Genomic DNA, 27,233 nt, shown 5'->3' with positions numbered 1-27,233 from the left:
TGTCTCCAGCAGAGGGAACAGCCGTGTGGGAGCTGCGGTGGGCATGGGCCCCCGTGGGTTCCACTGGTGGCCAGGAAGCCATGTGGGGAGGAGAGAGAGAAGTTCAGAGATAAAGGGGCCTTCTAGGGTCTTGTGGGCCTTTGAAGGGACTTGGGCTTTTCTCTGATTGGAGCGGAGGACCACTTTGACTCCTGTGTTAAGCATAGGGTGCAGCGCCGCTGTGGAAAGCAGTATGGTGATTCTTCAGAAAATTGGAAGTAGAATCACCACGAGATCCAGCAGTTCTACGTCTGGGTCTGTGTCCAAAATTCAAAGCAGGGACTCAAAGAGGTGTGTCCATGGCAGCATTATTCATGATAGCCAGAAGGTGGAAGGAATCCAAGTGTCCACTGTCAGATACGTGGATGGACGAGAGGTGACCCATCCATACAATGGACGTTCCTCAGCCTTAAACAGGAAGGGCATTCTGACACGGCTGCCCCGTGGATGAACGTTGAGGACATCGAGCTGAGTGCAACGAGCCAGTCAGAAACAGACGAGTACCGTGTGCTCGCACTTACACGCGGCCCCTAGAAGAGTCAGATCCACGGAGACAGACCGCACAGTGGCAGTGTGTCGGGCTGGGGAGGGGGGATGGGGAGGCGGTGCTGGGTGGGAATGGGGTTTCGGTTTTGCAAGGTAAAGAGTTCTGGAGATGGACGGGATGACGGTTGTATGACAGTGTGAATGCCATTGAACTGGACACTTAAAAATGGCTCGGGTGGCAAATTTCATGTTCCCTGTATTTTACCACAGTTTAAAAAACTGAAAAGAAAGAAAGAAAGAAAGAAAACAACGGGGTAGGGGCAGTCGAAGGTGGAAGTGGGAAGTTAGTTGGGAGCCATGTCTAATCCTTCTCTTTTTTTAATCCTCCCCAGAGGACATGCTTCTTGCTTTTTTAGAGAGTGGGGAAGGGAAGGAGAGAGAGAGGGAGAGAAACATCAATCAGTTGCCTCTCGCACCTGCCCCGACTGGGGGCCAGGGGACCAAACCAGTAACCTGGGCGTGTGCCCCGGCCTTTCAGTTTACAGATGATGCTCCAACCCACTGAGCCACACTAGCCAGGGTGTGTTACTTTTTTCTTAGCGCGTCTTGGTGGTGGATCCTCAATAGTTCTTCTGTTTCCCCGCCTCCCAAAAGGAAGTAGTGTCAGGAGGTAGAAGCTGTAGGTGATCTAACCTTGGGGTTGAGAGAACACGGGTAGGAGATGGGGGGACCCCCAGGATCAAAGTTGTGCTCTTATCAGCCAGAAACCACTGCACGGAACTCGGGGGGATGCTAATGAAAAGAGTCTCATTTTAAATGCGGAAGCCTCGGGGCGGCGAGATGCTATCTGCTAAAACTCGGGCACACAGTGAGTGCACAGTCACCTGCCGCTCCTAATCATGGACCTCCGGGCAGGATAACGGTCCCTGAAGTCTCTGGGTTTGGGTTTGCGCTATTAGTGGGAATTAAATATATTTAATATTTTTATGAACTTGAGATGGCCTAACGCGATCTGTGGCATCTTGTTACTCTTTCAATCCTGTGGACCCAAGAAGCCAGGAGTTTTACTCCTTTTCTGCACGCTAAGTTTTCATGTTTGGGGACAACCCAACCGAAGATAGTTAGCTTTTCTCTTGTGATCTGTAACTGGCGTTGCCTGCGTAGCTCGTATCTCGGGTGCGTGGTGTTTGCTACCCTGTGTTCTGGCTCTTGCACTTAAAGTAAGTCATTTGTATTTTTGCTGGGTTCTTCCAAGTCAAACCGTTGGCTCAGCCCCGTAGTTGTTTAATGCTCGGGAGGGGATGCTTTTCTTTATGCCGACTAATCAGAAATAGAAAGCTGGTGTGCTTTTTCCAGTTCAGCAAACCTCCCCAAATCTGCTGGCCACAAAAGGGGGACTGCACGTCTTCCATGCACAAGGAGGACTCGCCTTTAAACCACTCGTCAGCGGAGTCGTCTGCCACTGTCAGGGCTAATTTATAAAATCTGGTCTCTCCTTTCTCTGCAGAAAGAAATCGCAGCCCTCCAAGCCAGGATGTCTGTGCTGGAAGCAAAAGATCAACAGCTGAGAAGGGAAATAGACTTGCAAGAGCAGCTTCTCCTGTGGCAGGGCTGTGACCTGAGTCCCCTGATGGGCTGGCTGTCCCCCGGCGAGCTGCAGGAGGTTCAAGAGGCTGTGCAGGACACCCTGGCCTTAGCCAGTCAGGTCCCCCTCCCTGTAGGACCCCCCGAAAGCATAAGGAGGTACTGGTGGTTTCCTAACTGATTTTGGATTGCTCACTTCCTTGACCTGTTGGTTATGGAGTTGATTTTGTCTGCTGTCCCACGTATAAAATATTTCCCAAGCAGAGCTGCATTTTTTTTTCAGGGGAATCACTATCAGTATTTTGAGCAGGGAAAGTCTATTGTGTGGGGCAGTCCTGAGCATGCACGATATTTTACATCCTGGCCACCCAGCCCACCAAATGCCAGTGTCCCTCTGTATTGTATTAAATACGTGTCCCATTTCCAAACACTCCTTTGAGCTCTCATGGAGCTCCGTCGGGTAGAGATTCCGATGCTGACCTTTGCTGAGGTCATCTGCAGGGAGGTGAACTAGACCTCTTGCCAGGGGATGGGCTGTCCGCCAGGAGGAGGAGATCCAGCAATGACAGCGCTTTGGGCTGGAAGGAAGCACGGTGATTAATGAGAGCTGACATCTCTCCGGGGCTTACTGTGTGCCAGGCGCGGCTCAAAGCTTCACTCTATGAGTTGCTTCTATCACGATGTTCATGATACGGATGCAGGAAGGGAAGTTTATGGTGGGCAGTACTTTCCCCAAAGTCCCAGCGAACAAGAGGCAAAACTGACACTTAAACTCGTGTGCATTAATTCAGAGCCTTTTTCTTGTCCACTTAATCTGGAATGAGAATTGTCTGTGCGTTCTGGGTGGTGGGTTGTCTACCAGATGCCTTTCTACCTCTTGCCATTCAGGAGATCATAATCTTATTTGGGGAAAGACAGAACGTACGCTGACACGTGTCAGCCAACAGGTGAGTCGTTCCGGAACACACGTGCAGCTGGGCAGCAAGGGCTGGAAGGGCTGTGGCCGCAGAGCGTTGGGCGGGGAGGGAGTGTTCTGCTCAGTTATTATGCTGAAGAACATCCTCGATCGGATTCACCGATAAAGTACCGGTTGAGAATACGGACTCTAGGCTGGAATCCTCATTCAACTGCGTCCTGGCTGGTTGATGATAATAATACTACCTACCTTGCAGGGCTGTTACCTGGATGAACCAAGTTAATACAAAGAAACATGTTATAACAGATGGTAGCAAGCACTTGGCTATGCTTACTGCTTGTTATTTTTATTATGGGGATTTCAGTGTCCCGACGGCCTTCAAACTGCCTGTCCCAATGTGTCTCAGACTACTTAGTAGGTGACCGCCCCTCCTGCACAGGCATCACGTCCTCTCTGGCCCGTAATTGCAAGGCACAGATGCTCTGTGAGTGGCTGAGGACTTCCTCCCACTCCCCGGCCAGCCCTAGGACTTCCCTGCAGGGATCCACCTCCATGGCTGCTGCCCACGGAGGCCGGGAGGAGCTCTGCACTGTTGCCACATTTCAGCCGATGGAAACAAACCATTGACCTGGGCTTGTGTGGCCCTTCCTGCATCTTTGAACATGTCCTTGCACCATATGCCTCGGCCTCTGGGGATCTTTCCTTCTGCTTCCTTATCACCCTGTGGAAGTCATTCCATACATGCCCGTGCATGCACACACGTGTGTACATATATAACACGTGTACTACAAATGATATATGGCATGTAGTTCTATGTAACACATGCAATATAGTATATATTACATATAATGCAGAATTTGATGAAGCATGTGTAAAGTTACATTTATAAATACAAATACTTATATATGAGGTGTAAAGAGCCTTTTTGTGGCTCCACCGACCAGCTGTGCCCCATTTAATCTCCATTTGCTCCTCACAGCACAGAGGCTTGTTAGCTCCCCCCTTACCCCCCATCTCTCCCACAAGCTCTCTGAGGGAGGAAGTTAAGGCTGCCTAACTTAGAGCCCTGGGCAGCATTTCACAAAGCCTCTGAGTGTTGAGCTGAATTCCCGGGAGATTCCCCACAGGTGTGCCCTGTACCTGTGCAGAGGGTATAGCTGGCAGAGCAAGGGCTTTCTCACAGGAACCCACAGGGTCCTGAGTGGCCTGATGGGGTTCGGGGGTGTGTGTGGAGCCCCTCCCTGCCCTGGGGCTGTGTGAGGTGGGTGGGTGCAGGTTCTGATGGGCCAGCTTCCTTTCTCCCCCGTAGGGCGATGAAACATGGTGCTGGTCACCGCCACTGTTTGTTCCCAATGGGAAAAACCACCATCGTTATGTGGGTTTTCCGTGTGAGAAAGGAGACACGTCTTTTCCAAGCTGGTGGGCTATGGACTCTGAGAAATGGAGCGTTTGAAAGAAGACGACGTGGAGTCTGTGGGATTGGTCTGTGTTTTTAACTAATCGTATACAATCCCATTAACTTAGTTTTTGCCGTGAGGTATTGGATAGCTTTTCGAAAATGCTGACCTGGGACACGTATCCATAGGTGCCCCGTGCAGAATGCATCTTCTATGCATCAATAGCTGTCTTTTTTTTTTTTTTTTTTTAATGAGAATAATGTCTTCTTAGGCCAGATGGAGAGATGCAGACACATTGCGAAACAGGAAAATCTTGAAGTCTTATGAAGACAGGTTGCCAGGACTAGTATTGTGACAAAAATCTGGGGAACAGACTACGCGGCATCACAATTCTTCTTACCGTACTCCACAAAGATTTCTGCTAGAGGGCAGCTATGGACTCAGGGTGCTGTCTGGGGAGAAGCCGCTTCTGATTCTACTCAGTTCAGTAACATGCAAGATCGCCTGCTGTCACCCGAGAGGACAGAGCCAACGGGTCTCCCCAGCAGGCACCTAGTTCGAGTCAGAGCGGTCCGCCGGGGGTCCACCGGCAGGGTGTGGGCGGAGGGGACCGTGAAGGAGCGTGGCCTGGTCCCACGGGAACTGGAAGTTCTGCTGATGAAATGAAGTTGGGACTGCATGGTGCTCCAGGTCCCTTCTGGATTTAGGATATTTTGCATTTTCAGATTTTGTGGAAGAGGTTAAAATAAGACTGCTTAAAAAAAAAAACAGTAATGCTGTTCCTAATAGCCCCAAATCGGTTCCCCCGCAAAGTTCCTTGGGCCAGCTCTGGCCCTCCAGGGGCCTGGTGCCCAAGTTCTTCCTTTTCTAAATGCGTCGTTGCTGATGACTAGCGTGCCACTAGCGTGCGGACCGGGACTGCACCTCGCGCTGCAGCTACTGAGCCTCGTTTGGAACTCGACTCACTCTCGCATCCCCCTTTCCCTTTGGAAAATCATCATTACAGGCAAAGAGAAAAGTTGACCAAACCACAACTTGGAAAAGGAAAGAAGGGGCTGGAAAAGAAGGAAGAAGTTTGAAGCTCCCACCTGTTTTGGGACAGATGCCACTCACCCCAAGACAGCAGGACGCTGACTTCTGTTTTTTGTTGAGAGTATTGAAGAAATAAAAGCAAAGAATCTCATCTTACTTACAGATTAAAAAAAAACAAGCTTTATTTTTTCTTAGGGTAAATTTACTATGATTAAAAAAAACCAGAACAAATGAGGGTGAAAGAATGGCTGTGTATTTTTAAATAACGTATTTTAATATTTTATAAATTTGCTGTGTTTTGTTTTCTTCAATGAGTTTACAACATGGGTTTATAAATTATTATTACACCAATAATAATTTTTATTATTTAGGTAGTTCTTCTTGGGAGGCTTGTGGTTTGTAGACTCGCCCATTCCTCTGTCGTAACTTAGGTATCAGGTTAGTTATTTTCAGCCAGAGCCCCGTGGACTCTAAAGATGGGCGGTGATAATCATCATACGGTTGTAGCTGGTTCTAATACCGTGGCCGCCGGTCAGCTCTCGGCGTACGCGAGGGCATGCGGCCAATTTCAGAAGTTTTCCTTCCGGTCCATTTCAGTTTTTATTTTCCATTATCATCACCTTGAGAAGTGTTCTCTACTGAATTTCCTTGCAATTTGGGCGTCTTCTACAACACTCTCTTCCCTTTCATCAAATGTTCAGATCCTGACGTATCCCAAGGACGTTTGCTGTTTGTAGATTGTGTTACTGTTCTTACTTTTAACTTCTCAGACGTTAATTTAACACGCCAGACGAATAGCTCCTCACACCTTGAGCTCAGGGTGAAGGCGCGTCCAGCAGGAGGTAGGTCAGTTCTGCTCACGGGGCCCTTTTCAAGGGATTCAGGGAACGGCCCCAGGTTGGAAATGTGCCCACCCATTGCTCGCCGGGGATTCGGTTGTGCAGAACACCCTTTTCAAGATGCTAATGGGTGAGTCATCTCGCCTGTGCGGATTCCTACCCAGCCAGAACCTCAGGTTGCTTCTAGGTCCTTGCGGAGGGCCCTGTGCTGGATATGTGGGGGTTGTTCTGGCGAAGGTGTTCCCCTGGCCTGCCACCCTCCTTACTTCCTTGCACTTCCTTTTTGGCAAATTTCCTCAGCTTCCTCTTTGAGCCATGCTGATATTGGTGTTTGAATTCCTCGTTCAGTTACTTGTTTAGCCACGTGGATTTTTTCCTGCTGTTCGTTCATCTTGTTCACCGGTGGCCTATTTTTGCAACCTTGATCCAATAGAATGTGTAAATCTTTACCCACTGAAACATTTTGGGAAATGAAATTGATGACATTTCCCGGTTTTGGGAAGCCGACTGATCTATCGCTCTGTCAGCAGATTTGGGAAGCGCCTGAGGGAAACGTAAGGTGGAAGCGGTTTCTGTCTGCTTTCGCTGTGCGCTGCCCGTTCTTAGCCAGATGGCAGGTAATTAAAGATGATTCAGAAAAGCATAATTAACCCAAAGTGGAAAGTAAAATCTTTTGGACAAACTTCATAGTTATAGAAAGCACACATGCTTAGAAATTTAGGAGGAACAGCATACATTAAAAAAAAATTAGTATTAAACGGAAATGCAGGCAGTTCAGGGTATTTCTTAAACACCCAGGCAGCAATGGGGCATGACTTACTAAGTCGTCAGAACTAGGAAATCTGAAGTTGCCTTTGGATCACTTAATAGAATAAATCCAGACACGGGAGCCCAGCCCCCTTGGGTTACAGCATTTGCCGCTTTGAAGTCGCAGGAGTTTGTGGGAAAAACACTGCAGAGCCCGAGAACTGAAGTCTTGTTTGAATGTTGAAGTACATTTGGTCATGGCAGTAGTTGAAAGCGTGGAGCCCACTTGGTTACCAGCCTTTAAAAATAAGAGACCAGTAATTGATTTCTTATTGTATGCAGAAGGGCCTCCTTGAAGAAGCGGGGCGAAGGGGAGGAAAGGGGAGGAGTTACGATCTGAACTTAAGGCGTATTTGTGACTCCTGCTCTCCTTTCTGCCTCATTAGATAAGTGAAATCGCTTGTAGAATGAATGTCTGCGAGTCAGAGTGTTTCTGGCCCAGGAGTCCCAGTTGCTGTTTGGAAAGAAACGATGTGAGAGGCCGTGGGGAGGTGTGGCTGGATGAATACCGGGAGTCCTGGGATGGTCCCTGCTCCGAGTTAATGCGAGGAGGGCGAAGCTGCGCTGTGAGATGGGACCAGACTAGGTCCCGCTGTGACCGGCATGTCAGGCGGAGGTTCCCGGCGGGGTGGGAGCTGGTGTGCGTGTGCATGTGTGTGCATGTACGTGTGTACACACGTGTGTACATAAGCCTGCGTGCTCTGGCTATCGGCAAGCGTGGGAAATTCTGCGGATCCCGAGACTTCAGCATCTGGCGCTCTTTCTCTGCCCAGGATCGTCACAGCGGCCCCTTGGCCCCAGGAAGCCTCTTTGTCCACTTTCTTTCTTGCTCTCATTTTTAGGAATACTAACAGGAATTACATGGATGTATTTAATTAAAAAGAGTTTGTGCCCCGGCCAGTGGGGCTCAGTGGGTTGGGCGCTGTCCTGCAAACTGAAAGGTCACTGGTTCGATTCCTGGTGGGGCTCATGCCTGGGTTACGGGTTCGGTCCTTGGTCCAGGCTGGTGCGAGAGGCCGCCAGTCAATGTTTCTCTCCCTCCCTTCCCTTCTTGTTAGAACCAATAAAAGAAAAAAATAAATAAAAAGAGTTTGTGGTCTTATAAAATAGGACACGTCGGGCGCAGTTTGCTGAGTTGGGTGGAGAGGTTGGACTTCATTGCGTAGCCTGCAGAGTGAGGGAGTGTCGCATGCCCCGCGCCCTGAACTGCAGAGCAGGACCCAGTGGGGCTTTGCGTCAGTAATGGGATGTATCCAGAGAAAAGATCAAGGACTGAAAGTCTCAGTGGCTCTCTGGACCATTTTGCTTTGGTTCTTTGATTTCATCTCCTTTGATTGGGCCAGAGGAAGATGTCAAATACATTTCCTTTACGCTAGTTATCAGTTCTCGTGCTTTGGATTACTGTAACATATTTTCTTACTCTAATACGTGTGTGGTTATTTGTATGAATGAGTTACTAAGTCATTATACTTCGTTCTCTCACAGATCCCCCAAAGATGAACTAGCCGTGTGACTAACGTGTGTGTGTGTGTGTGTGTGTGTGTGTGTGTGTGTGTGTGTGTGAGGCTCTGGTCCTGCCCCTGAACAGGATAGAGATCCCGTGCTGGGCCAAGGTGGTGAGGATGACCGGCGGAGGTGCCGGAGCTCCGTCTGTCCCAAGAGTCAGTGTCTCAGCTTTGCAGCCCGAGGGCTTTCGCCGACACGTGGAATGGTTCGCTCTTGCTGAGTACCTGTGCCCTATCGTGCCTGTACTCGATCGTCTGAAGCCTGGAGGAATTCTCGGCATTTCTGTCGTCTCTGCCCCACGGGTGTCCCACTGCTGACATGTGACATTATCAGCTGTGAGGACAGAAGGGTCCAAGGAAGGAAAAAGGCCAAGGAGATAAAATCCTGCATTTCCTAAAGCTGTCTTTACTGTCACTTTCTGAACCACTTGCCCCCGACAGAGGGTTAGAGGAGTGAGCAGTAATTGGCAACGTTGTTAATGTCAACATACTCTTGTATTTTCCCTTTTAATTCGAGACCCAAGTGGCGCCTCTGCTAGGGGAGCTGTCATTTTGCCCTTTACGTCATGTCTACTTTGCTTCAGCAACAGTCTCTCATTCTTAAACTTATTCTTACTGAACAAGACACGGGATGGAATTGGGCTGGAGGGAGGGCAAGGAGAAGGCTGTTTGGAGGCAAAATTGATATTTTTAAATTTTTCCATAGTTGTTTTCCCCCCCTAAAATAGGACTCTAGCATAAGGCCATGCATACACAGGCCCGAAGCAGCTGCCTGCAGACGGCAGACGCTCTGCACAACTCGGTTCTGCGGGTGGAAGAACTCACGTTGCTTAGTAAAAAGGACAGCGATCGGTCTACATTTCTGCCCCAGTCACTGACGTCACCTGGCACTTTCTAGAACCTGTGTGTTTTTTAGATTCTCCACACCTCTACAGATAAGTCACTATCAATGAAAGAATCTTGGATGTAGGACTGGAAGGGTCTTAGCAATAAGCCGGTCCACCTTGCTCACTGTGCAGGTGAGGAAGCCGAGCCGCCACAGAAAGTGACTTGTTTGAAGTCTTACCGAGAGTTAGTGGGCTGGCGGTGGCCTTCTCCCAGTGTCATTAACACTCTCATTCGGCAGAGGCCGTGTGATCTGCGAAGGCTTGCTCGTTCTGGGAGCTGGTGCGTGGCTGGCATCCTGGCGTCAGTCTGATGTCGAGGGCGTTGGTGGCTGGGGGAGTGGTGGCAGGAGGAAGTGTAACAAGCAGCAGAAGCATAACATACCAGGTGAGGGGAGTTTCTTGAAGGCTTAGACAGAACGTGCTCCCCCCAGGCCCGCTTACATGTGTGGCCCGGAGGACCAGCTGAACTGAGGACCTTGTCTTCCTGTCCTGGGTCTGCCCTGCACCTGCTGGGTTTTACATGTGGACACCTGGCTTGCTCATCTGAGAAATATCCACACCTCCAAAACAGCTACCACTGGGGCCCTGCTTGGGCCTGGGGGTCTGCTCACGGCTGTGCAGCCCACCCTCGGAGGGCTGGCCTAAGACGAGGCCCTGGCAGGAGGCAGGCTCCCAGCTGTTTGGGAGGCACTCTGGTCTCAGCTGCTCGGACCTGCTCTGGGTGGGAATGTGTCTTTGGCCCCACAGACGCTTCATCCGAGAGTAAGGAGGGCCAGGTATGCAGGGTCAGGGCCGTGCCTCTAATGCTTGGATCGATGGTGGCATTGGAAGTGTCGCTGAGAGAGGGTATGGATTCACAATCGTCATAAGGCTTTGGAGTTGTGCCTCCCGAAGTGACAGCTTCTGGAGAAACGGGGAGCAGGCAGTAGTGAGTCGCTGTTTGACGGGGCATGGGGTTCTCTAACCAAATAGACACCTGGTGCAGCGTGGCGTTTCTGTTAGCGTGACACTCTGAGTTCCGTCACTGGTCCTGCACTCCCCTCAGTGGCCCTCTGGCTCCAGCCAGCCTGGAGGAGGGCCCATCCAATAACCTCGCTTTAACTGGATACTTCTATAAAGCCATCATGTCCGCATAAGGTCCCGTTCTGAGGCCACCGACATAGAGAAAAGAGCTGGCAGGGACGCAGCGCCAGCCCAGGCCCACCTCTCTCCCATGTGCTTTCTCTGTGGCCCCTTCTCATCACGTGTCTCAGCCTGCCCGAGGCTCCGTTTGTTGAGGGTGAATTTGTTCATGTGATTTTAACATCGGTCGGTGAGTGAAGAAGAATGTGCATTTACAAACGATGGTATTTATGACAGTGAACGTTTTACACGGTTCTAAAATAAAATTCTAAAACTCATTGTGGACACCGACTGTGTGTGCCATGTAAGGACATGGCTTCCGGGAGGGGTGGGCTGGTTTTGTGTTTGGCGACCAGCCAGCCAGAGGGCCTGCCTGGTGGCCACTGACCCGTTCACCAGCCGGGTAACCTGGGGAAGTGGCTTAGATCCCTCTTTGACTGAGTTTTCTTGTCTCAAACTCTAGAAATTCCTAGTTAGGAGAATTTAAAACTCTAGCTTGTGTAAGGAACACAGAAGCATGCCTGGTACACACTCAATAAATGTTTGACACTGTTATTCCCAGGGAGGCTGCTTTGAACGAAGATTCTCATTTGAGTAATTAGGCCTGGTGTGCATGTTAAAACATTATCTGCTCAATTGTGGAGACAGTTTGTGCGTTTCTAGGGCACAATGTAATTTGATCTGGGCGACAGTTCTTATTTGTCATAACAGTCACGAAAACTTGAAAGAAACCCAGGGATTAGTTTTAATCATCAAAACACATGGGACTCTTTTTTTACGAACATTCAACTCATCTGATTTGGTGGTTTTCAAGTTGTATTTCTGCTCCTGGAGTCCTGTTCAGGGGCCCCAGTGTGTTGGAGGTAGCATGGAGGGTTTGGGGTCCCTGTGACACCGTTTTGCCTTGGGTCAGATGCCCCACCTCACCCAGAAGAGATCCCCTGTTACCTATGGTATACAATACAGTACTGGGTAAAATTCTGTTTAAAAGAGTTCTACTACTAAAAATAGCTTGAAAACCACTAGCATGGTGTGTAAAGTATCCTTATTGTTCTCCACCAACCCCCGCCCCCCTCCCCACCTCATTCCCTGTCTGCTCCAGGGACACAACTGTGTTAATATTAGCCCGAGCAAAACATAATGAGACAGGTAATTCTGCTGCAAAAAGTAATGTGACATAAATTAAATCAATTAGATATAAATCAGATCACATATAAAACAACGCATTCAATTACCTGCGTCGCCGCATCGCTGCTGAAACATGGGTCTTGGAGAGCAGGCTGATTTTCCTTCCGCAGAAGGGCCTCAGCCGAGCTGGTCAGCTGATCAGTTTCTAGGGTCAGTGAGTGGACCCCACTACCCATCTATCTTAACTGTTAACGGCTGAACTCGTCTTTGTGTGTGGCTGGGAGCAACTATTTATAAGAGACTATGAAATGCTCATATGGGATCAATTTTGTGGTGAACCGTTCGCTGAGGTTGCTGGTTGGACAGATTGCCATGGGTCTGGAGAACATATGGCAGTGGCCCGGTAAGGCACCAGGCAGGCCAGTCCCTGGCACGTCTGCCCTTCCCTCCCCAGCGTCTGCAGGGGCGTGGCCTGCTCCCGAGCTCCCTGTTCACAGCCCCTCAGACTCACCTCCCTTAGGAAGGTCTAGTCTCCATCCACCCGGTGTCTGGGATTCTCCGGGTAGGATTCCATGTGCTGTCCCCCCGTCCCAGTTGAGCGCATGGATTTTTGTCACTTTGTGACTCCTGGTTTCAGGAAACTCTGCTGCCACGTGCCCTGCTGTTCCTCAGCTCTCCCCTCCTGCATCAGGCTGACCTCAGCTGCACGGGGACGCCTCCCTCTGTAGGATGCAGGTGTGCAGTGGGTGACGCTGGTTAGAGTTCCGGGGGATTTGCAGTTGCAACGAGGTTGCTTGTGCTCAGAAGTCACAGACTGGTGGAGGCGATGGTATTCAAAGCCAGTTCTTACCGTCGATGAAGAGCAATCTGTCCTTTGCAATCCTGCCGCAGGCTGACCGCTGCCCCCCCCCCTCCCCCCCCCCCCCCCCGCCCCGACCGATACTTACCCCAGAACACCTGACCTCCCCTTGGTCCATTTGACCAAGCGACCACCACTCCTCTAGCACCTGTAACTTCTTTTCCAGTTTGAGCTCCCGTTGGGCAGCTGTGGAAGGCAAGAACCATGTCTTCGGCCCCACGTTCCTAACTTACTAGGTGCTCCATAGAAACTGGAGGAGTCAGTCTGCCTGTGGGTGGACAGATGAATGACCGCCCCAGATCAGATGCCCTCGCTGCTCTGCAGCACCAGGCAGTCGGAGGTCCAGTCCGCCCTTCCCTCCCTGACGTCCTCCACTCTCTGCTGGCCCTGGGACCTCACTGTCGGTTTTGGCTGAAGGTGCCTGCTGGCTTGTCACATCAGAGCTTCCCCCTCCAACTCATGTCTCAGTGCCACCCACTTAATTTTCCAGAAAAACCCATTTCTACCTGTTGCTCTCCTGCTCCAAAATGAGATGATTTCCCATTACCATGGGATAAAACTCAGAAATCCTTCAGTGCTGACTATGGACTGTCCTTGGTGTGCCTTTAAAAGTGATTTTAATGGTAAATACTCCAAACACAATGGATAATACTCAAAATCTCATTTATCGCCCCCTGAGGTTGAACAACCATTAGCTTTTCCCCATTTATTTTCCCAAATAAGTAACCATTATGCCCCTCCTGTCCTTCCTGACCCCCTCTCTATGAGAAGTCGTCACCCCCCTTTTCACCATGTCACTCACTGTTGACTGTGAGCCATTTGGTCCAGCTGGGTTCGTGACCTCCCGGAAGTTTCATTCTTCCTCCTCCTTCCTTTGAGGCCCAGTTCTTTCCAGTAGCTTTCCTACCAGCCCCCTAGTTTCTAAATCACTGCACAAGTTATAGTCTCCATCGCCCACCCAGGGACCATGTTCTCCCTGTGACAGTTGTTACCTAGCAGTTTGAGCCTGGCACTGGGTGTCTGTTTCCCTAAGCGTGATGTTTGCGTCTTGCCTTATATTCTATGTGGTGATCTGCATGTACTCTTCTCCATTAGGCTGAGAAAACCATCAGAGTCCGTTTCATTTCCTCATTCCTTCTGCAGTTACTGACCGAGTTCTCCTTCTGGGCTCCAGGAACTGTCTTAAGCACCGAGGACCCAGGAATGAACACAACAGACAGTCACTGCACTTGCGGAACTTACTTTCCAAGGGGGTGGGGGAGAGAAGTTACACGGATGAGTGGCTATGTCTGGGTGGCTAGTGCTAAGGGGAGGAAGAGGCAGGGGAAGCCTGAAGAGGAGGGAACTCCGTCTTAGGTGTGCTTTACACGTGAACACGCGTGCCCCCGGCGTGTTCCACCTCACTGCTCGCGCAGGAGGCGCTCCGCACGAATGTGTGGACGGCACAGTGTACCTGCCCCAAGAGATCAAGTTGACTGCCTGACTGCCAAACGCCGTCCAGTGTAGACTGTCGTTTTTGGAAGGTAGTGACAGGAATGTCGACTTGACCTCTGTTGCCAGGAGCACATCCGGGTCATTCCTTCACCCTATCAGTAGATGTGCCCTGTGGAAGCGATAACAGGCTTTAACACTAGCCTAAGTGGAGCCCAGTTAGGGGGACAGTCTGCTTCCCGGCAGCATATCAACTCCACAGTCAAGAGCAGCCAGTGTGGCATCGTCTTTCCTGCTGTTCTTCAGCCACTGGACTGACGCAGGTCCAGTGTTCCCCAGGGTTCTTGTGTGGGGTGGGATTGAACTGTGATACCAACAAGGCCAATGTCCTCTCTCTAATTCTTCCAGCCTCCAGGAACGGATAAAACCTCTCACCCTGTCACTTAAAGAGATCACTGCGAAGGTAAGTACACCCATTTTCTAAAGAAATCTCTCAAGTTTTCTACTGACTTCATTGCGCGTTTGGCTCAGAGACGTGTAGGTCCTGGAAGGAACTCAGACTTTGCAAAGCCATTCATTCTGCAGCCAAGCGCCGAGCCAGAGGGCCAGGGCCCGGGCGGCTCCTGGGGGCAGGGCCTGGCTCGTGGTCCTGCGGGAATCGATGGCGTGGCCTCTGCTTCAGAGGGAGCCGTTAGTGATTGCTGCTGTGCACAGTCAAATAAATGCCTTTGCTCAGCAAGCCTGTTGGGATGGGAATGTCATGGGAAATCAGTACTTTTCCTTCCAGGAGGGCGGGGTTGAGGCTCCTCAGCAACATCCAGAAGTGGAGTAGCAGGTGGTGTTTTATAGAAGTTTTCAGATTGAGTTCAGAGTCATTTTGCCTATTTCACCTGCCATTTACACTCCACATCGGGCTCGGTCTGTGTAGAAATAGGACAGATCTTCACCACGCCCTAGGAAAGCACAGTCAACCCAGTTACATAGTTGTGTCCTGGTTGGCTAGGATGACCACAGTTTACAGAGCAGAGCCCTTCCCTCTAGAGATGGGTATACCCGGCCGAGTGATCGACAGACTGTGAAGGAGGAGCAGTTACTCTCTGGAGCTGTCCCTGAACATGGGGTGGAGGGAGAGCAGGGTGTGAATCATGGGCTATTTGCGTTGGGTCTGGGAGCCAGGGATGGTTATAAGATGGTCACAGGGTAAAAAGAACAGGTTTCTGAGCAGAGAATGAAGCAGACGAGAGTCCTCTGGCCTGGAAGGAAATTGCCCTTGCTGTCGGTGCCCAGGGAAGGAGACCAGGAGGACCTGCCAGGGGTCTCGTGGGACACACAGCTAAGTCGAGCTTGGGGCTGAGTTGTTGGCAAAAGTCGCCACGGCTACTCCAGCCCTTCTCCCAGTTTCTGTGTCTAATCCATTTCTGAAAATGGCATTAAACGGTTTTGCTGAAAGTCACACCACACTGCGGCAATTTGATGAGCTCTCATGAGGAGAGCCTCCCGTTAGGGTCAGTCTTGTCCACACAACGGCATTGGGCCCAGGGCCCCGGATCCTGAAGGAGAAGATCCCAGGAATGTCAGCCCAGAGAAGGGCTGGAGGGGCCCACCTGAGTCCCCAGCCACAACCTGGTAAAGGGCTTTCCTCTCAGGCTCCCCCGCTGGGTGGGGCTGAGCCCTCCCCGCCCCCACGGGGCCAGCCCTTAGGACTGGCTTTACTGGTTTTGTCTTGTGAAGCAGGAGCAGAGGCCTTGGAGAGCAGACCCCAACTCCCGCCTACACAGTCTCAGGAGGTCGCCCGCCCTCTCGTATCCCCGCCCTGTCTCCCGGAGGAGCCCAGGGAGGCAGGGATGGGCAGGTGGAGGAGCACCCCCCACCCCCGTGTTTCCAGCAGTGACTATGGGCCCTGTACCGGTCCACTCTGACTTCTGTGTAGACGTGAAGCGTGGGAGGGCTCTCGGTGGGAATTCCTCGTCACTGTGAGCAGTGTGCACGCGTCTGGGTCTCAGCAGTGAGGGTGCAGGTGTCACCGTTCTATAACACAGATGGTGTTTGTGCGTGTGTGTTTCGTTCGACTCATTGTGCGCACACACGCACACATGCGCACTCGATTCTGGGACTTGGGGATGACCTCCGCCTCCCATTAAAGCTGCTGGGTTCGCCCCAACGCAGGACATGGTCAGTTCTGTGTGCACAGCTTCTCTAAAGCACTCGCAAAACCTCTAATTCCCTTGCTTTTCCGTACGGTTAAGGAACTCACGTCTAAGATTTTAAAATGTGAACGTAAAAGCTCCATCGATAATGAGTTCCTGGGGGTCCAATTTTGTTTGCAAATAAAAAGGAGACGCACATTTTCTGGGGCGTGTGTGTATGTATACAGGTGGGTGTGTATGCGGGCAAATATGTGTGTGATGAGGGGCATTATTAGTCTACAGAGAATTGAAACAAAACTACCCAGTCACACAAAATAACTCTCTTTCTGCTTTGGACTTGACGGGCTGGCGACCTGGAGGTAGAAGTCATAGCTTCGCAGTGTTTTCTTGACTTAAGGGATTAGGGTCATAGAGCTGACATTCTTTTGATTCCTCTCTCCGAGGGGGATAGAATGTTCCCTCCACTCACTGCGTTTCTTCTACGCTTATGGGTTACCCAAATCAAAAGTAATTAAGGGGTAAACGTGATGGAAGAACTAGTTGGAAATAAACGGGATATCTGGAGAACGGTAGCTATTAGATTATATCCAGCAGTGCCTGGAAGAAGGTGCTTCCAATTGAAAAAGGTTCAGAGAGCTTGTTTCTTATTCATAGGGACAGCCTGAAGGATAGATTTGCTCCAGCAAGGGGAAACGGGCCCATTGTGATGAACAGGTACTGTTAACTGAAATCAGAAGTATCGGACATCCCTGGATGAGACAGAAGGATGGTGGCTGGTGTTGTGGAGTGAACAGAAATGTCCCCAGACTTCGATGACTTCGTTAGCTGCAGGGAAGGGGGTGTGGCAGTCATCGGGCGTGGAGGCTGGCCTGAGGCTCTGCTCTGGCGGGACGCTGACTGGGGCATCTCCCGTTTAACTCCCAGTTCTGGCACCCCGACAAGCCCCAGGACCGCAGGCACTCCGGACGTGTGGGTGCTCCAGTCTGCCGGTGCGGCTCTGTCGCAGTGGCCACACGCTGTGGCCGCCATCTAGAGAGAGCGCTTCATGAAGAGGTTTGGGCACGTACAGCTGCTGGCCGGAGAAGACCCTGTTCCAGGCCGCGGGAGAGGTGGTGGGACGTTTCAGGCCGGATGGCGAGCTCTGCTTTGTGTCTAAGAACAATCTCAATTTCAGTCTCAGATAAGCTGAACGTGTCAAGGTGATGGTATCCAGCAAGATCTAGGTTCTCCTGGGAAAATTAAATTTTATATTTTCTCTGGGCTCTGTGAACCAACATGGGTTAATTTTAGGCGTTGAATGGAATCTTGTATTTTCAGCAAGGAAAGAGGGATGCTGCTGGGGAGCATCCTTTGTGGGTCACCCTCGAACGTCCTGTCCCATAGTTATTATGCAACTGTGCTGCGTGCTTTGGTTGAAGTGGACGTTTTTCCAAGGAGCTCATTAATCTGACACGAATTGGACACGAAGTTTTTGTCTGAAACAGAAAAGAAAAATTTGTGATGTTTTGGTTTCAAACAAAATAAAAGATAACCTAAGACATTTGGAAAAAAGAAACTGAGATTTAAAATGCTTGTTGTTTTTAAAAAAGCAAAGAAAAATGTGCAAAGTATTTGGAGTGTCCTGGAAAAATAAATGATAAAAACCTGCAAATCTCGCTGAGATCTACTTGTCTGTTTTTCAAGTCTGACTCTCCAGCATGTACCTGCCCTCCAAGTTCCACCAGACAGCGTCTCCCGGGGCTCTGTTGAGCCCCCCACGCTGCCCTTCGTCTCAAGGCTGTGCCCCTTTACCTACTGTCTCCTGCGTGCCAACACAGGACAGAGTCCCTGCTCACATGGAGCTTGTGCCCCAGCAGACAGAGACAAGAGCAATAAAAAAGGAATAAGAACAAATAACGTGTCAGCTGGAGAGGGAGCAATGGAAAAACATGAAGCAGAGTAAAGGCAGGAGGGGAGGGAGGGGGTCTGTTTTTTTTTGCATCCTTGCCTGAGGATATGATTTGGTTAAATTAATATTAGGGAGGGGGGTAGAGAGAAAGAAACATCAATGTCAGAGAGAAACATTGATCTGTTGCCTCCCATACGTGCCCTGGGGATTGAACCTGCAACCTAGGCATGTGCCCTGACCAGGAATCAAACCTGAGACCTTGTGGTGTATGGGACGACGCTCCAACGAACTGAGCTACCCTGCCAGGGCAGGGTGTCGCTTTATGTAGGTAATCAGCCAGGCCTTTCTTCCCAGGGGTTGTGGGAGCAGAGCCCTGAGGGGTGTGAGTAGGCTGAGCCACCTGGGGCAAAAGTATTTCAGAAGGGAGGAGTAAGTGCAAAGGCCCTGAGGAAGGGTGGGCAGAGTGGTGACGTTATTAGTTCTGTGTGTGGGTGTCCTGGAAAGTATAGGACCTGATGCTTGAGATACGCCAGTGCTTGCTTTGTTGCGCCCCTCCCTCCCCTCTCCCTTCCTTCCTGCATTGCTTGCTGTTTAAGAACTCTCCTCCAGTTACTCTGTATCATCCCTTTAAGTATTTATAAACCCAGAAATCTCTGACGGGGCTGCTCCGTCGCCTTCTGATTCCACCACGCTGATGCACGGCTGTTTCTCTCCCTCCAGGTGTGCAGGACGGAGAGGCTGTGCAGCACCCTCAGGAAGAAGGTTAACGAAATTGAAGCCCAGCTACCCGTACTGCTCGAAGCCAAAATGCTCGCCGTATCAGGTAACTGGCAATAGAGGGGACATCGAAGCAGTTGAAGTGGGCTGCTGACCACCACCGTCCGTGTTCTGTCCCTGACGGACATCCTGCCTGTGACTGACGTCACACGCACGCACTGCAGAGCTTTTCTCGGGAGTCTCACTAACACCCATGGTCTCCCTATAAAGGGATGGGTGAGGCTTTTAAATATACCTGTGCACATTTGAGAAGGGGCCCTCTTCTGGAATTCCACTTCTGTTCCTCGAAGACTGCCAGACTAGGCGTGCTGTGTGCGCACCATCGCGCTAGCCGGTGTCTCTGTAGCATTACGTACCTACAGATGCTCAGTGAGAATGATTGGATGAGATGGACCCCTTCCTGTAGGGGGAGGAGCGATAACGCCAGACGAGGAGGCACCCAGTCTAACAATCTGGTCGTACATCATGGCTTTTTGGAGATTCTCAAGGGATTGTAATCCCTCCTCCCTTTGGTAGTTATTAAGGGGTACATCACTGCATTCATTGGGAGGTTGAAAACAGGAGTTTCTGAAAATAGCGTCTCACCCTGTCATTTGGACAGCACTTTTAAACATTCTGCTGTGTTGTTTTATTTTATTTGCACAACAGCTACATTAGCTTGGTGGGAGAGAGACAGATCGGGGATCTCAAGGGGCAGAGGGGGAGACTGAGGCCCTGGGCTGTGCCCTCGGGCTGAGGTCACTCAGTTACTAAGAGGTGGCAGATCACGGCAAGAGTCCAGGGGTGACACGTGCAGGTGTCACCCAGCTGTGTGATGACATCCTCAAGTACATCTGAGTTTTATAGATTGAATGAACCCACAGCTCATTGGCTTCAGAAGAATCATAAAAACTTAGCGAAAAGGTATAATAATTACATGTATGGGTTTTAAATGGCATTTTAAGAAGCAATACAATAATTGGCAGCTTCTGCTCTTCAGATCATTAAACAAGTAATGTCGGCAGCTGACGAGCACTTGAGCTCCTGGCGCAGCCGTGCGGATTATTTACAACCAGGAGAACGTCGAAAAGGGAACGGGGGGCTTGGCTCTTAACAGCTTCTCATGCCATTTACTTGGAATTATGGCCTCATTTGCGGAGAGAGAAAAAAGGAGCGTGAACACAGTCTTGCCTCTGAGTTAGGGCTTTGCCTTCCTCCATCAATACATCTTTCCTGGGAATACAGGTGGCTGTGTCTCCATTAAGCCCAAGGGAGGAGGTACATCATCCAGGCAGCAGAAATAGCCCTCTCTCAAATGTGAATAATCTCTTTTCAGAGCCGCAGGAAAAATTTCTAGGCTGGCGTATTGGGTGTGGGGCCTGGGTTTTCCGTTTAGTTCTTCCATCAGTGGGGGATATCGGGGAGTCCCGAGGTAACTGGACTGGGAGCTCACCTCTGGACCTCCCTATTTCCGGATTTCTCCGCAGGCCCTTGGTGATGGGCCTTCCAGTCAATGGCTAAATCCCCAGGGGTGGGATTGGCGGCAGGGCGGTCATCACTCTCCTGCAGCTTCTGCATATAATGTGATTTCCGTTTCCTTTTGAGCCTGCCCCACAGCAGGGAGGGACTGCATTAGTACCTATGGGACGGCAAAGTCTCACTCCATTAGATGGAAGCCACAAGGACAAGCCTCCCCAAGGGGAGCCTTTTCTCCATCTTGGGCTATCTTGTGAACGCTGAAGGCCATGTCCTTGGCATTCTTAGAAGCCCCAGTGAGTGGAGAAGATCTTCAAGGATGCCCTTGAGACTGTGTACAGAGCCTGTTGTCTGTCTGTCTGTCTGTCTGAAAGTTTCTACAATTCATTCTCCCCTCCCCCCATCCTGGATTTCGTCAATGGAACGAGGCCTTTCCTTAATTCGAGAGTCATTGGCTGTCTGAAGACTAAGAACAAGAAATAGCTTTATTTTCAAACTGAGCAAGTCCTATCTTCTTCATATGGAACACAGTGTTCTTCATTCCCCTCTGTTCCCTTGCATTTTATCATAGGCAGTGACCACAAGCCAGTGGGCACGTCTGTATTCTGCCTGGAATCTCTCTGGCTACGTGATGAACTCATCAAGAACTCTTCTTTCAACGACCTCAGTTGTCTATGTTTCCACACTGTCACCGCGTTACTTGGGCCCTCTTTCGTCCAGCTCCCAGTGGCATTTTTCTTGCTTCCCTTCCAGCCTTCACAGAGGCCTGTTCAGCTTCGACCTGGTCCCAGTGCCAGTGCCTCGGATTGAAGGGGTTTGTTCTAGCAGCACTTCACTCTCAGACACCAGAATCTGTTCACATTATTGATTGCTGCATAGCAGACCAGCCTCAAGACTCAGTGACTTAAAATACCACTAGTCATTTGTTTTGTCCATGAATGTGCAGCTGGGCAGGGACAGCTTGGGTGGCTCAACTGGGGCTGGAGAATCCACTTCCAAGGTCATGTGCGCGTATGGCTGGCAGGTTGGTCAGTCTGTTGGTTCCCGCCCCTGGGAGCCACACTGTCCCAGCTTGGCTTCCTCATAGCACAGCTGCTAAGTTCTAAGAGTGTCCCAAGACCCAGGAAATGGAAGTTTCTTATTTCTGAAGGCCTCGGCGCAGAAACAGGCCTGCGTCTCTGTTATCGTGGGGTCAGTTCCCCCCAAACGTACCTGGAAACAACAAACACGTGTTATTTCACACGGTTCCTGAGGGTGAGGGGTCCAGAAGCAGCGTCGGTCGGGGGGTAGCTCCAGCTCTGTCTCGTGAGGTTGAGGTCATGGCGTGGGGGCAGGGCTGTGGTCATCTTCCAGGCTCCCTCCCCTGGCCCTGCCATAGGGTTGCTCATGTCATGGCAGCTGATGTCCCCAGACCAAGTGACCTGAGAGTGGGAGCAAATAGGACAGCAGCCACCATGCCTTGTTAGGACTCAGTTTCCAAAATGAGTGGGAGGAGATCTGGCCAGGAGGTGACCCCTGGCCTGCTGTCTCTTACTGCTGGAGGTTTCTGGCTAATGAACTTGTCACAAAAGGGCCATGGTAGCATCTACCTCCCTTACAAAAAGGTGGCTTTGGCCCCACCTGACTGTGCAGCCTCCTGCCCACTGAACTAGGATGGACTACTCCTTGATGGTGAGGATGCCTTCGTCCGCCTGGTTTTCGGGGCTGAGTTCAAAGGCAGAGTCCTGCCGAGTCCTTCCCGCAGGCCATTTGCTAACCTTAGCCTTGGAGGGCTGCCCGCTGTCATGGCTGGATCCCACCCAGTGAGATGAGCCAAGGAGGAGAAGTGTGTCTCCCTGAGGCCTAGGGCTGCCATGGATTTTTCTGGGTCAAGGTCGAGAGGCGTCTTTCCACAGAAGGCTGCCCCGGGCCCACCTTGTTGAACTGGCTGCCTGGAAACGAAGTGAGAGTAAAGGTCTCACAAGGTGCTGTGTGGCAGGGAACCGAGCCTGGGCAAGGGCCCTTTCCCCCTTCGCTGCCCTCACTGAGAGCTCTACCCCCGTCGCAGGCCTTGACTGCATTGGGCCTCACTAAGCTGTTGGCCCCCAGGGAGCAGAGTGAGGGGATGGGCTCAGAACCTTCTAGAGTGTGTGTGGTGGGTGTGCGGCTGACAAGGGTTCTGTGGCTAAGGTGTCAACATGGGAAGTATGGGCCTCGCTCCTCTGGAGCTGTCCTAGGTCCTGCCCCACAACTGATCGGCCTCCAGCCATGAGCGCTTGGGTCTGAGCTCAGTCACAGCTGCACAGTCACTCCTCACCCCTCCTCCTGTTCCCAGGACCTTTCCCGCCAAGAAACGGAGCATATTTATGGGGTGATAACCCACGTTTATGACTCAGCAACAAGCATTCTTCCTGCCTGCCCCTGGCCTTCTGCCTTGGATTCTGCCTTGGACTCTGGGTCGGCACTGCTGCTGAGATGCAGTGCTGGACAGGCCCCCAGGCCCTGCCCTGGGGCTCTTCCTCCGCCTGTGCTCTGCAGCCTGACAGGTAGCACAGCGCTGGTCCGGCATGGGGCTGGCCGCGCTCCGGCCCTTTCCACTCCCGTAGGGTCAGGGACCGGTGCCTGGTCTCTGAGATCGCTGATGCTGACCAGGTGCCTGCATTTCTGGCTCCAGCCCCATGCCACCTGAGTCACCTGCCGGCAGTGCTCCGGCCCATCTGTTGACTCACCCTGCTGTGCTTTTCTTGGGCTTTGCCTAATGCCTGGCACACAGGAGACAGGCAGTAAGAGTAATTTTTTTTTAAAAAGGAAATTGAAATGCAGACAACTGTAATTGAACAATAAAATAATTTAAAAAATAAAAAAGGAGCCGCATTATTGATGGCTGATCCCCAGAACTTGTTATTTCCATGCCCCCTTTGGGTGTCCCTCAGTCTGGGGACCCCCTCAGGTGGTGTATTTTCTTTCCCACCTGCCTTCTCTTACCTGTTTTCAAAAAATAATAACCAGTTCAGGTAGTCACTTATTCTTTTTTGTTTTTCAATTACAGTTGACGTCCAGTGTTATATTAGTTTCAGGTGCACAGCGCAGTAGTTAGGCATTTACATAGTTTATACAGTGACCCTCCCGACAAGTGCGGTACCCGCCTGGCCCCACACTTAGTCACGACAGTGTTACTGACGATGCTTCCTGTGCTGTAGTTTCCACCCTTGTGCCTATTTTGTAACTGCCAATCTGTACTTCTTAACGCCTTCACCTTTTCCACCCAGCCCCCACGCCTCCTCCCATGTGGCAACCATCAGTCTGTTCTCTGCATCTAGGAGACTCTTTCCGTTCTGTTTGTTCGTTTATTTTGTTCTTTAGATGCCACATACAAGTGAAATCATACGGTGTTTGTCTTCCTCTATCTGACTCATTTCACTTAGCACGACCCCCTCTAGGTGCATCCATACGTTGTGCATTGTAAGATTTCATTCTTTTTCTGGCCAAGTAACACTCCATTGCGTGTATTCACTGCAGAGTCTTTATCGCCTCACCTGTCGATGAGCGCCTGGGTCGCTTCCTCCCCTTGGCTATTGTAAGTAATGCTGCGATGAACATGGGGTCGCACTTATCTTTTCAGATCAGTGTTTTGGATTTCTGTAGATAACTACCCAGGAGCAGAATTGCTGGGTCAGTGTTTTGAGGAAACTCCATACTGTTTTCCTCAGTGGCTGCACCAGTCTGCATTTCCACCAATAGGGCACAAGGGCTCCCTTCTCTCCACGTCTTCGCCGACACTTGCCGTTTGCTGATTTATTGGTGGTAGCTGTTCTAGGAGGAGTGAGGTGATATCTTACTGTTTTTTTTTTTTAGTTTGCATTTCTCTGATGATCAGTGATGTGGAGTGTGTTTACTTATGTCTTATTGGCTATCTGTATGCCTTTTTGGCAGGACAGCCTATTCAGGTCCTCTGCCTATTTTTTAATTGGATTTTTTTGTGTTAGGTTGCACAAGTTCTTTATGTAGTTTGGATAGTGATCCCTTATCAGATGGATCGCCGGCAACTGTCTTGTTCCATTCGGTGGGTTGTCTTTTCATTTTGTTTATTTAATCATTTATTCTTAAATAGCATTGTCAGGATGTCGCTAGTGCTCCAAGTCAATTTTTTAAAAAGATGGCTCTATCCAATTTGGCTTTCCCTTTATAGGGAATAAAAATGATCTCCATCTAAAATGCATTAGTTGCAGACATATGTGTCTAAATGGCAGCCCGAAGTCTCCTTTCTTAGCTTAGAATTTTGGGAGAACTAAGAAAATTCTAGAAATAAACTAGATTTCATAGATAAGCACAGAGCGTTTCCTTCTCTCTAAAAAAGTCCGCGATTTAGGTCAATGGCTAGAGGAGATGAGAGGCTCAGTAAAGACTTTTTTCAAAGACGATGTCTGTCCCATGCAGAGATAAATGAAGTCCCACCCAATGAGAAGGAGCAGAGGCTGGTACTGTTGAGCCCTTGATAGCGGGGGAATCAGCCGCCATCACTTGCGTTTTGGCAGAGACTCAAAGGCAGGCAGAGGAGTGAGGAAGCTGTGCAGTGGACAAAAGGAAGCTTCCAGGTGTGCCGATTGGAGGCTGCTGGGCCCGGGGAAGCAGGAAGCAGCTAATTAGAGCATCCAATGAGATTGGATGGGGAACATGTCTGGCTTTCTCTGGTTGGTCCTAAGCTGGAAGCAGAGACAAAAATTAGGGAAGCTGTCAGTTGTTCGTCAGTCATGGCCATTTTGACCAATTGTTACAGAAGCGGTGTTTAGCGTCCTGAGTTGTTCCTGGAGACAGCGGCCTGGCTTCCTGTGAGGCCAGGCCAGGCTGGCTTCCTGGACTGGTTATCGCAGATGCGTGCGTTTGGCTTCCTGAGAGGTTGTTAGCGATTGTGGTCAGAGTCCCATTTCCGTCTGTGACTGGGCCGCTTGTGTTTGTGTATTCCGTCTCACCGGGCACCACATTTTCTCAGGCTGTTAGAAGCAGACCAAGATTCACGTGTAATCCTGTGTTTCCCAGCGTAATTTCCCCTTATCTTCTTTGTGAAATGAGTGACAGTCTACCAGCCATGGGGCTCTGTCCACAGAAAATGCTGGCCACTGTCAGGAAATCACAGTGACTGGAAGCAGAAAATAAAACAGATAGAAAATGGTAAACTCCAGTTCTGAGGAGGCTCCATGGAGAGACGGGTGTGGGGGCAAAGGTGGGCAGTGGCTGGTGTTCACTTGTTGCTTTGGTTCAGCTCACCCAGCTCCCAGAAGGCACCTGGACACAGCTGAGGGGAGTCGCTGAACGAAGAGGGTGCCGTCTCGTCTAACCACATGGCCTTGAGCTTGGTGTGCCTCAAAAGGTCTGGTGTCATGCCAGAAAAAGATGTGGGACTCTATTATTATTTATGGGGTTTGATGATTTTCAGTACTGACTTCATTTTTTTCCCCCAGTAAAGAAGTGTAGCTCGGATGTGGGTAGGTACAAGTAGATACTTTTAGGAGGATCATTGCAAATGGGAACGTCTTTTGTCCTAGGCGAGAACTGTGAGTGTGGCGTCCCTCTAGGTGAAGGCACAGTGAGCCCTGCGTACTGACGGGGGAAACAGGCCACCTGAGCATGGGACTCCCCCCTAGTCCCCTTGTGTTCCCTCGTGCTATGGGTGACTTGTGGCCACTTGGCCAGGTCACTTATTGAGCTGCATTTGGTGCAGTGAGCACCTAACGCGAGTTTGGAAGAACCACGTTCGAGTTCAGTGACCTCATGCGGGATCTCCAGAACTTTGTAACCTTGGGCTGGTCACCTTCTGGGTCTCAGTTGCCTCATCTGGAAGCCAAGGAGAATCCTGAGAAGACCCTCTTCCTGGCTTGCTGTGAAGACTGGATGAGACAATTCGTATAATGAGAGCCTGTAGCCTGTAACATCAGGCTGCCAAGTAATGGCCTCCATAAGTGACCTTCAATGCCAGGAAGACAGAGAGAATGTGTGTGTGTGTGTGTGTGTGAGAGAGTAAATATTTAAACTCAGAGGCTGAGGATAAAGTTAGAAACAACAGCATGGGTAAAAGCAGCTTCAACTTCAGCGTGTGCCTAGAGGTTTTTAATTGTGTCATTTATAGCATAAAATATTTTGACAGGTGCTTTAAAAAAGCCCTGAGTGAACGCCCAGGCCCACTCCCCTCGCTGGGAGTCGGTAGGTACCTGTGTAGCGCAGTGGCACAGGCAGGCCATCCGTCTCCATAGCAATCCCTCTGTGGCACTTTGGAAAGGGCCCATTAGAGCGACAGAGATTGGGATCACCGGGTCACTGATGGGACTCTCTTCAGGGACCAACGTTTATACTTTTCCGAATTGTCATCACGGAGCTCTTGGCCAGTTTCAGCCATTAGCGAGGCTTACCTCGTGGGTTTGGAACTGAGGCCAGACTGCATATGAAATATTAACCGAGGGCAGTGTAGCATTTTGTCACGACTTGCGTTTTGATATGAACCGTCTTTTTGGGAATTCAACTCATTCTGCATGTATAACACTTCCGCGTCTGTCACTATGCATTTCCCAAGCCATATTCCCTAGGCTGCAGGAGGGGACTCAGGATTTAATTAACGATCTCTCATGTATGATTGAGGGCCTGGGCTCCAGGGCTGGTGACGTGCCACCCTTGGGACTGTCTCCGGCAACCCTTCTGCACAAGCCCGCGCTGTTCCTGGTCCCCTCCAGTTTGTTTGCGAGGCCTTTTCTGCCTGAACCAGTCTCAGGAGGAGGTTGCACACTGTGGTGGACTTTGCCTGGTGTCTCGGGGGGCACAGTTGGTGCCCCCCCCACTGTTTGTTAAATCTCCTGCTTGGGAACGGGGTCCAACAGAAAGGCTGAGGCTCCCTGAGCCCGGCCAAGAAGAGACATTGGAAGGCAGGACAGGATGCTCCTGTCCACACCTCCTGGAGGCAGTCACA

General features: G+C 50.6%; 1 protein-coding gene across 4 annotated transcripts in view; it reads left to right on the top strand.

Moving 5' to 3' along the window:
• DISC1 (DISC1 scaffold protein) overlaps positions 1-27,233 on the top strand; it is a 261,582-nt gene that overhangs the window by 89,935 nt on the left and 144,414 nt on the right. For 3 of the 4 annotated variants that reach the window (XM_053913325.2, XM_071219437.1, XM_053913323.2), the window contains exons 6-8: positions 2,033-2,268; positions 14,441-14,495; positions 18,788-18,890. In XM_053913325.2, the coding sequence (XP_053769300.1) occupies positions 2,033-2,268; positions 14,441-14,495; positions 18,788-18,890 (394 nt within the window). Of the gene's footprint in view, positions 1-2,032; positions 2,269-4,693; positions 5,143-14,440; positions 14,496-18,787; positions 18,891-27,233 lie in introns of those variants that run through there. The other variant, XM_053913324.2, reaches the window with a different exon arrangement.

The sequence above is a fragment of the Desmodus rotundus genome, chromosome 10 (assembly GCF_022682495.2).
Source record: "Desmodus rotundus isolate HL8 chromosome 10, HLdesRot8A.1, whole genome shotgun sequence".
NCBI lineage: Eukaryota > Metazoa > Chordata > Mammalia > Chiroptera > Phyllostomidae > Desmodus > Desmodus rotundus.
Note: the sequence above shows the minus strand (reverse complement) of the source record. Positions and strands in the feature narration are given on the sequence as shown.